At 45.4% G+C, this 16,105-nt stretch overlaps 1 protein-coding gene across 10 annotated transcripts in view; it reads left to right on the plus strand.

The window, feature by feature from the left end:
• The window catches only part of myt1lb (myelin transcription factor 1-like, b), a 105,805-nt gene that overhangs the window by 71,561 nt on the left and 18,139 nt on the right, over positions 1 to 16,105 (plus strand). For 9 of the 10 annotated variants that reach the window (XM_085256402.1, XM_085256400.1, XM_085256405.1 and 6 more), the window contains 5 exons: positions 1,228 to 2,397; positions 7,939 to 8,073; positions 10,696 to 10,786; positions 13,012 to 13,119; positions 13,904 to 14,130. In XM_085256402.1, coding sequence (XP_085112528.1) covers positions 1,228 to 2,397; positions 7,939 to 8,073; positions 10,696 to 10,786; positions 13,012 to 13,119; positions 13,904 to 14,130 — 1,731 coding nt within the window. The remainder of the gene's footprint in view (positions 1 to 1,227; positions 2,398 to 7,938; positions 8,074 to 10,695; positions 10,787 to 13,011; positions 13,120 to 13,903; positions 14,131 to 16,105) is intronic. The other variant, XM_085256404.1, reaches the window with a different exon arrangement.

The raw sequence follows: 16,105 nt of genomic DNA on the forward strand, positions 1-16,105 counted from the left end.
ATTATGTTATATTGTTTTCTATAATTATTGTTATTATTATTAATATTATTTTTTTGCCTTGCTCCTTTGCACCAAAAGTGATGAAATCTCTCATTAGATATGTGTCTGTGTGAGCCTGTGGGTTCATTTTCTCTGCAGGAATGTAAGTGGCAAATGTGACGCCAATGTGAGCGATGTGCTCTTGGCGGCTCGGGGCGGAAATGTGAAAGGAGAGATTGGAAGTGCTCCAGGAGTGAGTGCTTGAAATTACTGACAGAAGAGGTTCAGTAACCTTTCGCAGTCTGTCAGAATCAATTAGGCACTGAAAGGAATTCTAAAGATGTTGTTGATTGAATGAAAAAAGGAACTTTACAGGCGCGTGATGAATAGCTGCTGTTTGGGGTTTATGGTGGTGCACAGGGAACATTTTATCTCTTAGATTTTAGACTGTCCTGTGAGAAATGTTCACAGTAATGCAATGATTTTAGTTTCGCTTTCGGTTTTCACACTACAGACTGACAATTTATAGAATTATCAAGCGATATCATCACCCTGTTAATACTCTGAGGTCTAAGTCGTCACTGATGGAAACCCCCAGGCCGCCAACCGTAACCCTGTATGGGAAAAGGTTGGTAGGTTGGTATATGTCATTTTTGAGCCAAATAACAAAGAAAATAATCATTATAACAGATACATATTTAAAAAAAAGTCTTCCCACCTGTGAAGGGCTAACTTTCACCAGGGAATCATTTGGAGTGAGAGTTGGACAGCTGAGTTAATGCTTAGTAAGCACAGTTTGAAAAAGTAGTCAACGCCACCTTTGAAACAAGGTGTCTTCTTCTAATAACGTTTCCATTTGGGCTAACAGATGAAAAAAACAGATAAAGGCATAGATGAAAACCCAACCTTAACCCTAAGCAGCTCACTGGTGATGTGGTGGGTGTTAAAGGATAACCAGAGGACCTGTAAATTAAGAGGTAGGGAAAGGGGTAACCTAGAACTTGTTTGATAGAGTCTCATTTAGCAGAGCATCTTTCTCTGGAATTTTCCCAAACCACTGCATTTAACTTCCTGTGCTGATTCACAATTCAGAACACAAGCTGCTGTTAAGGCTCTCAAAGTAAATTATTAGGGGAAGCAAAGAGTTCCTTATCCAATTTAGATGGACCAAGCCCAGAAATCTGATTTAGCAGTAAAATAGAATGACGGAAATGAAATTACAAGACGCTTGTTCTTTCTTTCCAACAGAGGACGATCAGATGAGCAGCGGTGAGGGGGCCGAGGGCAATGGCGGTGGAGGCGGAGGCAGCAGCACTTCCAAATCGGGCCCGACGGCGGAGAAAGACGACAACAACAACGATGAGTACGAAAACTACGACGAACTTGTGGCCAAGTCGCTCCTGAACCTGGGCAAGATCGCAGAAGACGCTGCTAACCGTGCCATGACGGAGTCTGAGATGAACAGCAACTCCTCTAACAGTGCTGAGGATGAAGAGGAGGAGGAAGAGGAGGAAGAGGAGGAGGAGGATGAAGAGGAAGAGGAGGAGGAAGAAGAAGAGGAGGAGGAAGAGGAGGAAGAAGAAGAAGGGGATGAACCTCAGAGGGGCGATCTGAGTTTGGACGTCGACAGCGACGTGGTTCGGGAAACGGTGGACTCCCTCAAACTGCTGGCACAGGGTCACGGCGCCGTGCTGTCCGACAACTTGGACGGACAGGAGTTCGAGGACGGCACGGCCAACAACGGGGATGCGATTGACTGCACGAACAATGGGGTAAATGCGCACAACGGTGGTAATGGACAAATTAAGACCACCAGTAATGGACAAATAGAAAACAGCGATGAGGAGGTGTGTTTGAGCAGTCTGGAGTGTCTACGGAACCAGTGCTTCGACCTCGCTCGGAAACTCAGCGAAACAAAGTCCATTGACCGAAACGCACCATCCCAGCAAAATCACTTCTCATGTGAGGATCCCAATCAACAGCCCCAGCATCACGGCTATGGGGACTTCCACAACAGCCAGGACGACAGGCGAATGCTCGATAGGAACTATTCCGACATGGACAATCTCATGAAGCTCGAGGAGCAGCTGAGCCCACGCTCCAAGGCCTTCTCCAGTTGTGCACACGATGACCGGTACCACACTCACCACCGGGACTTCGATGAGGACACGGCCTCTGTGACCTCAGACCGATCAGAAGAAGTGTTTGACATGACAAAGGGGAATCTGTCCCTGCTGGAGAAGGCTATTGCACTAGAGTCCGAACGCGCCAAGGCAATGAGGGATAAAATGGCTGCCGAGGCTGCAAGAAGAGACGGGGTGAGGTATGGCCATGAAGATCACGGCCCGCGGCACGGCTACGGCGTTGAGCGTAAAGCCCGTCTTCCCGATGGTATGAAGAAGCCTTTCTACCATAAAGGTGAGCCATTCTCTCAAACACGGATGCACACCATACGACAACAGCAGCATTTAAGCTGGTTCAGTGTGGTTTCTGATTTTGTAAAAGAAATCCGAGCGTTTGAACAGTTTTCAGTATGAACTGTTCGATCGGTAAGTTCCTCCACATTTTCACAGTGTAGCTCATTTTAGAGAATTAGGACAGTTAATCAGCTCGACCAGCTTGGTAAACAAAAAGTATCATGGAAATGGGAGAATCGCACCATGTTCCACCAGGTCATCGGGAACCCAACCAAAGTTTGGATTGGCATTGGGCTTTGTGCAACACCTTAATGGAACATCTTTAGCTTCAGAAATTTTAGCATGTGGCTATAATAAAACCCAACCTGAACCCTAACCCTGGACCGGTCCCCGGCGACGTGGCGGATGTTAACCTTAACAAGCTCAGGTAAAATGTTTTCCTGACAACTCTGTATTTTATCTATCCTGTGCTGGAGGCCAGGCAGCCCACATGCATTCTGGGAACCTCGCTGTAACCCCAGGACAAGCTTTTTCAGCCAATTTGGAAATTCGCATCTCGGTAGCAGCGGGAACGGCAGCAGCAGCTTATGTTGTTAAAATAGGCCAGCATGGAAACATCAGAGGGTAGGCTTGTCAGGCATAAGTAATGGCAATCTGCACGGCCTGTTAGGACTGAAAATCTCATCCCTGTGATGCAGCTTGGGGTAAAGCTGCCTATTTTTAAACCTGTGCAAACACTTGGGAGGAGAAACCACAAAATAGAGGCCTTCTGTCTGCAGAAAGGATTCATTCTGCAGGGAACTCTTTAAATTTGTTGAGAGTAGCTATGAGCTACCATTCAGATTGATACCGACAAATATCAAGCTAATCCTGCAGTACAAACACTACAGAACACCCTCGGTTCTAATTGTTATGCTGTGTACTGCGCACAAAGTAAAGTCACAGAAAAATTACATTGGCATTCACGCAGCGGTCTGATTGCAAATTCCTTTGTTTAACTCTTAATTATTCTTCTTATCATATCCTTTACAACAACAATATACAGGCCTAACAAGGTTAAATTGCTCCCTCCCATAAGGAAGATATCAGATGAGAGCAACAAATAAGAGCATGCTAATTCACAGCAGGATGGTATCACACCTTAAATGCCACACATCTCACAGCAGGTTTATATTGCGACTTAAATGCCACACAAATGCTAATTTCAAGGGCCTTCTGTGGCCTCTGTGTCTGGCTAATGTTGGAATAATGAGAGGACGCAAGACGGCTGCGTCACGATAGCATCTTCCCTCAGGCGAGATGGTAGCAGACACTCGTTGACCAGGGTTCTTGTGCGTGATTTATAAAGTAGAGCATGGCGAGGAAGAGGGCGGGACGGGGAAGAGAGAAGCATGAGGTTGAGATGAAAATTGAACAGTATCAGAATGACCGATAACGAACGACGGGCCTACTGACTGCACATTAATTATCCAGAGATGGTATGGTAATGGGGGCCATTTGCTATGCAAAGCGCAGACCGTCCCCAGCCACAATCAATATCCACTGCTTTCTAATATGCCTTCCACTTGGCTGCCTCCACTCCCTGCAAGAGGAGTGGAGGCAGGCACGAGCATCATGTCTGTGTGCACGTGCGGTCAGGCATATGGAAGTAGGGAATTTTTTCCAACATACAAACATTAACAGCCAATGTAATAAGAGGCCATTAAAAAGAAGCCTCGGTGTTATCAACGTGATATTACCCTGGTGCCAGACACGAGAGCCAGACATGACGGAGCAGTATGTGCCGTATTCATGGGCCTCTGTAATGTGACATAGATGGACGACGGCCACCGAGGATAACGAGGAGCTTTGTTCTGATGAATGAGAGACGAGATTTGGTTTGGTGACTCATTAGTAAATGAATGAGTAGGTGTGCCTTCATGTCCCCTCTTCATTTTGCCTTTTATGAACTCTTTCCACTTTACCACATCCACACATCCATCCATCCATCCAACCATCCCTTCCTTTCATCCATCCAACCAGGCACCCATCCTTTTCAGCCATCCCTCCATCCATCCATCCAACCATCCCTTCCTTTCATCCATCCAACCAGGCACCCATCCTTTTCAGCCATCCCTCCATCCATCCATCCATCCATCCATCCATCCATCCATCCATCGAACCATCCCTCCTTTCATCCATTCAACCAGGTACCCATCCTTTTCAGCCATCCCTCCCTCCCTCCCTCCCTCCCTCCATCCATCCATCCATCCATCCATCCATCCAGCCATCCCTTCCTCTCATCCATCCAACCAGGCACCCATCCTTTTCAGCCATCCCTCCCTCCCTCCCTCCCTCCATCCATCCATCCATCCATCCATCCATCCATCCATCCATCCATCCATCCATCCATCCATCCATCCATCCATCCATCCATCCATCCAGATCTAGTTCCTGGGGTCTAGCTCCTATCTCAGGATCTCCTACTGGTTGGAAACCTCACCTCATGAGGCACAATGGGCCTCCAGTTATTACAGGCATAAAATCAATCTTGAGAAGAGCAAAAGTTCAGGGAATTCAGGTTTCTAAAGATGTTTTTAGACTTAAACTTCAACCACTGAGCTTGCTAATGTGTGTTATTACCTACTGTTGCAGCCTGGAAGAGTTAGTCAGCCAGGTAAATGTTCAGACTCAGGAGTATTTACCTTCAGTGGTTCAGCTGATCTCCATCCACTTACAGGAGCCCGTTCACTGCACTCTCTGCACCAGCAGCATTATTTCTGAATCTCGCAGCTGCACCAGACAGTCGTTCCGACTTTGCCACACAGTTTGCTCCGTTAACCCCCAGCAGCTCCGGGTCTAACTTCTTTTCTGGTGTCAACCCAACATGCATTCGAGGCCTCTCGGGAGACAGACAGCTGCTGGTAGCACTGCTATTTTCCCACAATTTTCACAATCAGATGTCTATTCTTTATGGTGAATGGTAATTGGACTGGTATTTATATAGAGTTTTTCTGCTCTCAGTGAGCACTCAAAGTGCTTTTACGCTGCAAGCCACATGGATGCATCGGAAGCAATTTGGGGTTCTGTATCTGGACACTTTGGTGTCAGGATCGAGATGAATCAGTCAACCTTCCGATTACTGGAAGGCCTTTTCTACCTCTTGAGCCACAGCCGCCCCCCAAATTATATAACCGTGTATAAAATATTCTTTTACAGCCATAACTCCGAGTCCTGGTCTCCATTTGAGGCTGAGGCCTGACACTTTTCAGTCAAAGCTCATTTCTATAGATTGTATCCTTTATTTTATTCTTCCGGTCATTACCCACATCTGCTGGTGATGGGTGAGGATAGGAATGTAGACTGGCCAATGAATCGGAAGCTCACCTTCACGCTCTGCTCTCTCCTCACCACAACAGTGTAGCAGTCCTCCCCCACTCATATACAGAACCCCAACCTTCTCTTACTCTGCAACTCAGGGCTTTATTTTGGTTCATCGCTCCGTGTTTTAGTCGGAGCTTCTGAGTTACATGGGCCTTTGAAACTTTAATCAGTGGTCTCTCTTTCTGTGCTGTGAGATAATTACCCCTCCACTGCCTACTCTTCTAAAACATGCTCCTGATAAAAGGTTTCTGTCAATCCAACGACTCCAAATTCATTCTGCAATCTGACACGGCTCCAAAACTCTGCCATGAAAATGCACAAACCTGTTTTCACTTTCGAATATCGCATATTTACTGCACTTCAGCTTGACTTTGCACACGGGGGTCAGAGGATTTTAAAGCTGGATGGTTGAATTTCCAGAAACAATGCCAGTTGGCACAACTTGGCATTGCTGCTTTTTGGTGGTAACCTGAGTTTGAAGGAAAGAAGAGATCCAGGTTTTGGAAAGGGAAACACAATCTTCTCCGCTGTGTGTGTTTGAGGACACGTGCGTGCACCCAGCAAACTGTCACGTGCAGCTGTGAGCTGGTTTTAATGAAGAAAAGCATGATGCAGCTTTAAAGGAGCCTAAGTTCTTTCTGTTGAAGGTCAAACATGTAAAAGTTCTAATATTTCACAATTCCTTCAGTTTTAAACAAACAGTAAACAAACTCAATCAGAATCTCTGCTTCTTCATACAAACACAGCCTGGAAATTCAGAAAGTGTCTGTCAGTTTCACTTTATCATTATAAATGAATATTCATACATATAAAATTGAGCTTCAAATGTACATTCATTCATGTTTACATAATTGTGGTGAATATTCACAGAGAGCTTGTGATAAATAAATGTTAGTGGTCCTGGTCCATGGCCGTCCCTGCATCCCTGCACCAAAGGCCAAATGGTCTCTCCCAAAAGGGGAGAGGGAGAACAACATCACAAATGTTTGATGAACAGAAACTTTTCCTTTCAGAAAAAGTTAGTTTGGATTTGGTGCATGCTGTCATACTTCATCTGACCACAACGTATAATATGTGTGAAGGTATTCAGCTGATATGAGCCTCGTATATGAGAACATGCAAACAAAATCTCTGTTGCTGACCTGTAAAACAGTTTCTATGGTCGGTCAGAGATCACACATCCAAAATTTCAGCCTCCATCCGTCTGCGTTAACCTGAGAGTCCATACTCACAGATACTTACCCTGAAATATTTGAAGGACTGAACTGTCTGTGGTTAGCTTACAAAGAACGTCTGAAACGCGGTGAACGTGATGTCGTGCGACTCCATATAAATAGTCCTTTACTTTGGATTTTAAGATTTAAACTTTAAGCTGTATTGTTTAACTTCATAATCACCTCATTCAACCATCAGGGTCAGACAGCTGGCCGATGGGTAAAGGTGAATAAAGGTGATAAGGTGCCATTTATCCCAAAGTTAGTGAAGAATACACGATGTGAAACCAAAAAACAGATGTGTTAGCATGAAGTTGTTCTGACCTCATTTCATGACATCAGAAAAAACACGTGCAATCGTAAAAGTACCGTTAACGTTACTAAATCGCAACACGAGGCAGAAGCTGCTCTTTATCTCAGAATAGTGTCATTCGTTTCTTTGCTGTTAATTTAATGTCACTGTTTCCATGGAAGCAGTCAACAGGGATGTCCTCAGTAGAGGTTTCATCAATGGCAGGAGACGGGGAAGGCCGACACATGTAGAATCTAAATACCATCGCTGTTATACTCTGTCATATATGACGTGTTCCAGCGGCAGGTGTTCATATTAAATATAACCAAAGTTTCTAATAATAAGCTCAGAACCTGTGCAGTAAACTCAAGCTGCCGACTGATGTAAACAGTCAGTCAATCACAGTTTTTTTCTATTCTTGGCTCAATATGAGGTCACAAAGATGTAATAGAAGCCCCACCCATCTGCCCTTTATAGGGGCAGCCAATCAGAAGAAAGCCGTGTTAAAGAGGGAGGAGCTAAATAGCTTGTTTCAAACAGAGGATGAACCACAGGGGGATTATTTTGAAGCGTGAATCATGCAAAGCAGCCCTGCAGGAGTCCAGAGAGGAGTTGTAACGTACAGTCAGCTGCCGCTTGGGTGCTAATAACCTCTACATCTTTCCCCTCACAGACGCTTCACGTGTGGACAAGAAGGAGAGCCGGTGTCCGACGCCGGGCTGCGACGGCACGGGTCACGTGACGGGCCTGTACCCGCACCACCGGAGCCTTTCGGGCTGCCCGCACAAAGACCGGGTGCCACCTGAAAGTAAGCGCTCAGCAGCAATGTTGTTGCTCAGGCATGCTCGTGCGTGCGGTGCTGTGAGTGTCTGATGCCTCGGGGATTACACGGGTCACGGCAGCACTTCTTTTGCACGGGGCCGTGGGTTTGCTTGCCGATTGCCTGCCTAATGTGCCGTGGTGATGAGGTGGAAATGAGGCTGTGATAATGCACTAATCGCTGCAATGCAGCGACTAGAGTCAGCTGCATTGACTGACAGCGATCGAGATGTGGGTTGCATGCTTCATCAGTGTATATGTGGCTGAAAGAAAAGGTCTTTCCTTTATTTGTGTACCTTTTTAATTATTTTTTGAGTTCTTCAGTTTTCTCTAAAGTCTGAAAAGCTCACAGACCTTGGTGCGCGCTGCAGCCGTCCACGCCACAAACCCTCTTCATTTATTTGTATTCCTTGCTCAATTAAGTTTCACTGGATAGAAAGGCAGTGTCATATCTCCGAGCCACAGATCAAGTGAAGTGGCAATAGACATTAGCCTTGAATGAATAGTGACGTTTCCCTTTAGAGAACTCACCCCGGCTATTTAGTCTCATTCACCTTGTGCAAACTTCTCAATAAAAGCCCCTTTACACGTTTCATTAAACGCAGCATGAAAATCAAGTTATGATCCGCTGTGACCTGGACTGCAATCAAAATAAAAGAGGAGAAATTAGTTACCATTAAGGGCAGGCTTGTAAAGACCAGCACAGTGTCTCTTGGAACGTGTCTCTTGTTCCGTGGAGTGCCGCCCGCACAAGGTCTCCAACCTGAGATGTAATCATCTCCCAGAAATGTGAAGTCGCTCAGGGCAGCTGACCTTGAGTGGGATCAAGAGCCCCAAAATGGAATTTGGAAAGGTCTTGAATTGATTGTCACTGGAGATGTGGGGATATGATATCCGTGTTCCTCCTCCTCCTTCTTTCTCACGTCCGGCTAACTTTTGGAGAAGACGATACCACGGATGATTCAGATGTTCGGGGAGCCGTCCCACTTCCTGTTTTTGTACCGAAACTGGCCGCGCATCAGCCAGGAGTGCAGCAGGTGGCGCTCATGAGTGCTTTCACCTGCTTCGAGACAAAACCATGAGATTGTATTTAATTTGCCATCAATCCTGAAATGAAACAGGATGCAACAAACAGCTCGGGCTCGAGCTAAGTGTCTTTTTGCGCAGCACCTGCTGTCCAGCATGTTGGAGAAGCCTGATTTTGGTGTGCTGGTTACAAATATACCCAGTACGGGTGTGAAACAAGCTTTAGGGCATTAGGGCGTGCTACCTGTGTGCCCGTGCACCTGAGCAAACAGATGTCATTCCATCAGGACCGTTGCTGTGCAGAGACGTTATCAGGAGCTTTCAGTGTTATCGGTCGTGTCATGGCTGACGTGTAAGCAGCCGTGTACAGAGACTCCTGTAAAGACAAATACATGCCACACATGTGACTGCCTGCAGGGCGGATTCAGCGGCGGGCGAGCCTCTCCCCCCTGTTAACACATTTGCTGTACTGAATGGACGATGTATTATTAATGCAGTGGCTTCATTTAATTGGGAAATCACACAGTGTAGCCACACTCTTCCTTTCCTTGTGAAAAATGACGATTAAATTAGATCTCAAATTCATTAATTCCCGTTGCTGCTTGCCCATTGTAGCTCCGTTCTTGTGGAATATTAAAATATTTCATCAGGGAGTCGTGTTTTGGTCTTTAAAGTGATTTACCTTTGGTGCACGCGACGCTAGCGCAGCCACATCCTGCTGCGGTTAATATCTGCGCTCACCGATTCTGCCTTTAATTCCTCGGCATTGTGCGTGCGTCCTCGCAGAGGGCAGGAAAAACCTGGGAAATGCATAATGTATTGGCTTTTGGCGAGCTGAGGCGGCAGGCTTTGTCCAATTACCTGCACCCAACACCAATTAGTATGTAAGGGAAGGAGGATGATGAGGGGTTAAAGTTTAAGGGGGTGATAATGATGAAGCTGGTGCCGATGGGGTTTGGCCCCGCACGTCAGCGGTGTCATGCCGACCCCTTCCTCGCGCCCCCGCCCGCGGTGCTCTGGCGCTCCTCTTGGACATCCATAGATCATTAATCTAAATGGCCGGTTGCCGAGGGGATGCGAGGCAGTTATGGACTGTTTTAATGGTAAACGGTATTGAAGACTGCACTCTTACTCTAACGACGAGCACGTGATAACAGAGCGCACTCCATCACGGCGCTGCGCCCCTCTGTCTGCTTCTTCATTGATTTTAAGGCGGCATGTGTTGTTGTGCATGATTGCTGGCTGTTGGTCGCTCTGCTCTTTGCATGTCCAGAAATTTCCCTCCATTTCTTGCTGGCTTTGTCCTGCTAAACTCAAATGACATCTTTTTATTCATGACTGCCCCGTTCCATGAATACTAATTTGAAAGAGCTGGATAAGTGGAAGCAATATGGTGGGAAACCTCGCCTGCCCTTTCAAACTAGTGTTCATTAAAATGAAGAAGAGGTCATTTGGGTTCACTCAGGCTCATTTCTTAATGATGTTTATAATGCCAAGCTCCTCACACTCTAATAGAGCTCATGGCTGATTGTAAGGGGCTCCTAACCTTCCCTGTCTTTCACTCCTATCTCCTGTCTGTGCGAAGTTGTGGCAATGTATGAGAATGTTCTTAAGTGTCCTACGCCTGGCTGCACGGGACGCGGCCATGTCAATAGCAACAGAAACTCCCACCGAAGGTAAGAGCTCAGCCCGGACCCAGCGCCTGCACCCCTCCTTATTTCGGTTATGTTACTGTTGGACTTGCTTCATGTTTTTTACTATGGGACGTATTTTGTTTTTGTTTTTGTTTTTTTTACTGTGGGACTTATTTCAGTTATTTTACTTTGGAACTTATTTCAGTTATTTTGCTGTGGGACTTATTTCGGTTATTTTACTGTTGGACTTATTTCGGCTATTTTACTGTGGGACTTATTTTGGTTATTTTACTTTGGGACTTATTTCGGTTATTTTACTGTGGGACTTATTTCGGTTATTTTACTGTGGGACTTATTTTGGTTATTTTACTGTGGGACTTATTTCGGTTATTTTGCTGTGGGACTTATTTCGGTTCATGCATGTTCGATGGATTCTGTTTTCACCCTTCGTGTCCTTTTCACTTGATTGAATTATCCTTAAACTCGTTATTTTTGCTGTCCTCTCACATTATGTTTATGTGAAAAACATATGGAGGACCAACACTGCCATATTTAAAAATAAATGAGTTAATCAAAAGAGCTGATATGTCTTTAAATACGTAAAACTTAGTCTGATGTGGTTTTTTTGCTGGCTACTTGTAGTCGCACTACAGTGAAAATTGCACAGCAACTTAATTGCAATCAGTTAAAATTGGTCGTTGCCTGGTGTTTGTGTTCAATCTTTTTGACCAATGAGACACACAGGCCTTACCATGCAACACCCTCAGCCTCTGCTGGGAGGCAGCCTGCCTCCAAACAACAGCAGCCCGACTCAAAGAGACTGGCGAAGGTTTTACTTACAAACACAGACGGGTTGCAGACATGCTGCACTCACCTGAGTCAGTCTGCAAGCATCAATTCCTGTTTCACATCTGTGAAGTTCTGACTGGACGGTGAATTTAAGCAGTTACATGACAACATGACAACAGTTTCACCACTTTATCACAGTTAATAGGTGCATTATAAGAGCTATGAACCTTTAAAATTTACCCAGAATGCACTTTTTGAAATTTCCTGCAGTGAAACGTTGGTTTCTGCTCGTCTGCGTCACAGACATCCCATCATACCAATGCTGTTAGAGAAAAAACCCTTCAGACTTTAGACTATAAAATGTTGCTGTGGTATCATTAATTATAATAATGCTGATTGTGATGGGGCCACGACAGGGCGCTGACTGAAGGGCCTCAAAAATATTCAAGTTGCACAATGAAAACCTCAGAGGCTCTTTGAGTCGTTACTTAGTTATTTTTGATTATAGCAGTTTGGTCTTCCACAGATAGCCCTGCCTGGATCGCAGGACGTAATTAAAGTAGTCCAGCTGCCATATTTTAGTCGAGCCTGCTCCGAATGCAGCGGCTCGGCAGCATAAATCATTTATCAGCTCGTGGCGGGAAAAAATGGCATTTGTCAGGTGCAGGTTTGGAGGGAGAAACCAAAATAGCAGGGCGCTCGTGCCTGTCAGACGGGGCGAGGTGACAGTGAAAGAGGAGTGTCACCCACACCAGATGCTCAGGGAGTCGGGCGTAGCAACAGCCATTAGCACCTCTCTGCCACTCAGCCGGGGTGACGGGAGAGGTGCAGACCTGGGAGGACCAGAACGCCTCCCCGCCGCGCTCGGTGACACGGCGGCAGCGCAAAACAGGCGCACGCTGCAGACGTGGAGCAGAAAGAGCTGATAGAAGCCTCCATCGTGTGCTCCTTCACACTTCCCCATCTGATGCACCCTGATGGCAGGTGCTCCACGCTGGCTCCGGGCCATTGTCACAGATCATTTTTCCAGCGCTGCAGCTGACAGCCTGGATGGAGAATAATCGGGGTTAAGGATAACAACATGAACTTTTGTCACATTTGGTCAGTTATTTGTCAGGAGGAAGTTGCGCTGCGTTTCCTGTCAGCAGGTGTTTGAAGGAAACGACCACGTTTGTCCATATGGGAATATCTATTCTGAGAATGATTTTAAGCTGTTCAACCAGAAACACACAAGCTGTTACTGACTGTGTTGTTACTTAAAATGCAAATTCATTAATTTTCCTCACTTTTTAACACTTTGTGAACTACGGTAGACGCCGCAATCGACTGTCTGACAGGCAGATGTGCTCGAGCTGTTTTCAGCCCGGCTGACGCTCTGACAGGCGCTCTAACGAGCCCGACGCTTCGCGGCGTGTGCGTTCGTTGTAACACTTTCACCTATCAAAACGCGTCCTCCACCACCCGCTCTCTCTTTGCAGTCTGTCAGGGTGTCCCATCGCTGCCGCCGAGAAGCTGGCCAAAGCCAAGGAGAAGCACCAGAGCTGCGACGGACCCAAGTCCAACCAGGCGTCCGACCGAGTCCTAAGGTAGTATTCACTCCACACCCCCAGAATTCAGCACAGTGTGTTGTGAATGCAGTGCAGCGGCAGGCGGGACGTGGCTTTGTTCTGGTTTAAGCAGAATAAAATGCTCTTGTCATGTTGGAACGTTATGTTCTTTCTTCACGTGCATCCTGTAATTGAGACTTGACGTCTTCCCCTTTTTTGTTTCATGCTCGTGTTCTCCCGTCCCCTGAGAACACATCCAAGAGACCGCATGTTCATCGCTCTGCTCGTCATGGACGCTTTATAACATTTAACAAAATTGGCCTCATTTATCAGAGCAAAGGCAGAGCTTTTTGAACGAGCGCCTCTGTGATAGTCATGAAAATGCTGTGATGAAAAAGTCACAAGTAATTGTGCGTTTTATATTTATATCTAACTGAACATCAGCAGTTTAAGATCTTGCATTTCATTTCTTCTCGGTCTCCGATTGAGGCCATAAACACATATCAGATGATGAAAGCGTATCAGAAGTATGCAAGTGAAATAAAAGCTTAAATTTAATTTAGCTGTTTTTATTGTCTACGCTTGAAAAATACTTGTAGCGGGATTATGTTTTTGAGAGAAGAGCAGAAACATCCATGCTGTGGCACATAAAGGGACACGTCTCCATCATCCAGCCCCACCCTCCACCCTCTAAACCTCCGGTATTCCCATCTTCCCCTCAGTCTGCCCATTTTTAGCCGAACCCCAAGTTTCCTCTCCTCCCCCCGTGGGCAATGTTGAATGCCTCGGTCCAACTTCCACCCCCTCGTCATTTATTTTCCAGGCCAATGTGCTTTGTCAAACAACTGGACTATCCACAGTATGGTTACAAGAACAATGTTTCCACCAGCACGCCCCGCTCCAACCTGGCCAAGGAGCTGGAGAAGTACTCCAAGACCAGCTTTGACTACAGCGCCTTCGACGGCGGCAACAACCACCACGTGTACGGGAAACGGGCCATCGCTCCCAAAGTGCATGGACAGAGGGACACGTCGCCCAAAGGCTACGACGGTACGACAAACTCGAGACGTTTGTGTGACGCGTTTTCTAACACGCCGATGTTCCTTAGGGAGAGACATCGGGACCATGTTAAACATAATAAGTAAAGACGAATTTTAAAAGTCACTGAAATGAGTTTTCAAAGAGAAAAAGATTCAAAATAGACAGAAATTCATTTTCTGTTTGTTTGGTTCAGTTTGTTAGTAAAAACACTGAAAACCAGTAAAAACTGCACGTTTTTCAATAATACACTCTTCACTGTTACAGTGTAGCAACTAGGGGTGTTTAACTTCACTGTTAAAATTTAAACCTTTGTAGGGCTGGGTTTTTATAATCGATTTACCGATTAAAATCGATGCTGGCCTGGATAATGTGATATCGATTCATTAAAATCCTGAATCGATTTTTAATATAAATTTATTTTGTCCGAAACGCCAGAATCTCAGGTGAAAACCTCACAAAATTTCAGCTAAGACAGTAAATGAGAGCAGGAACACGGATTCTGCACAAAGACGTAAACACAAAGGACCCGCGGATCAGAATCAGTGAGATGTGCTGAAAGCTGAAAGCCGACAGCTCGCTGATTCTGATGTTTCGGCGGGGTGAGCTTTGTGTTTACGCCCTTTTTGCGCTGATTCTAAAGCTGTTAGTTTATCTCTCTCCAAACAATATTGACCGAACCAATAGCAAAAGAAGATCCAAACTACGCTTCACATAAACATCGTCATGAATTCACTCTGACTTTTGCTGTTTTGCTTCCACCACGATAAAATCACACTTCATGCACAGCTCTCTCTCTCTCTCTCTCTCTCTCGCTCTCTCTGTACTTCAACAACAGTTTCCCGTCTAAAAATCTGTTTTCTTCATTATTCGCTTGTTTGTTACGCACAAGTCTACCGTTGTTTACAAAAAAATGCTGTTTTTTTCCTTTTACTTACTTCCAAAAAGAAAACCTGATTTCTGCTGTTCAACAGGCGTCTGAACAAATTTAAACTTTTTAAAATTATGCAAAATGCAAAACGCTGTGTCTGTAATAAAACCGCTGTAACGTCAGAGGTAACATTCATATGTTGATTAATGGTTTTCTTTCGTTTTTGATCTACTGCAGAATATTTTTATAAAGTCCAGGCCAGGAAAATCACCTTCATGTGTTTCTGTGTTTTATCTTCAGCTACTTTGACACAAAGGCATCTGCTGTGATGCTCACACCTTTGATAAAGTCACGCGAGTGTCAGCTTCCTTTTTATAGATACAAAAATATGTAAATGTACTGATCTGAATTATAATATTTCTGACTGTCTGAGGTAAAATTTCCCAGATTCAAATCGAATTGAATCGAATCGAATTGAATCGTGGATCGAATCGATTCTAGAAATCAGTGACAATGCCCAGCCCTAGTAACAACCTTGAGACTCAGTGTAGCCCCGCCTTCTCCTGCTTCCTGCTCAGACTCTAGCAGCAGAATGACCTTCATGTTTTATTCAAACCTCAGAGCAGCGACCGAGACACAAACTCATCAGGCAACAGTTCACCGAGCTCAGAGGTCAGCTGACCTGGAGGCTCCAATCACATCCTGCCCCCTGCTGCTAATTAGCAAGAATGCAGCACATGGGAAAATTTGCCAAAGTGAAGATTAGTGAAATAAAAATCAGTAATTTTAAGCATTCAGCAAAGTTTCACTTTATATTTTTGAGAATTTGTGAAATGTGAACGCTACTGAAACCTTCAGAGCGACTAACTCTGACATGCACAAACTTCTCAGTAACGTCTTTGCTCTGCTGAGAAAGAAACTGTAAGATAAGAAACAGTGAACCCTGTGAGTTTGTGACACATCTGCAGCATCTGCATGGAGCACGTCTAACCCGGCGTTAGTCAGTGATGTGCTGAACTAAAAGGTTTTGGGCTTCGACTCGCTGTTTCAGGCCTGACGTGTCAATCTGACGCTTTTGCTCGTATTTCTGGAAAAACTTCTGTTTCTTCTTCTCGT

This window comes from Mchenga conophoros, linkage group LG19 (genome assembly GCF_057382185.1).
Source record: "Mchenga conophoros isolate Kocher_MC1m ecotype Shallow Benthic linkage group LG19, M_conophoros_male_GT1.1, whole genome shotgun sequence".
Taxonomy (NCBI): Eukaryota; Metazoa; Chordata; class Actinopteri; order Cichliformes; family Cichlidae; genus Mchenga; species Mchenga conophoros.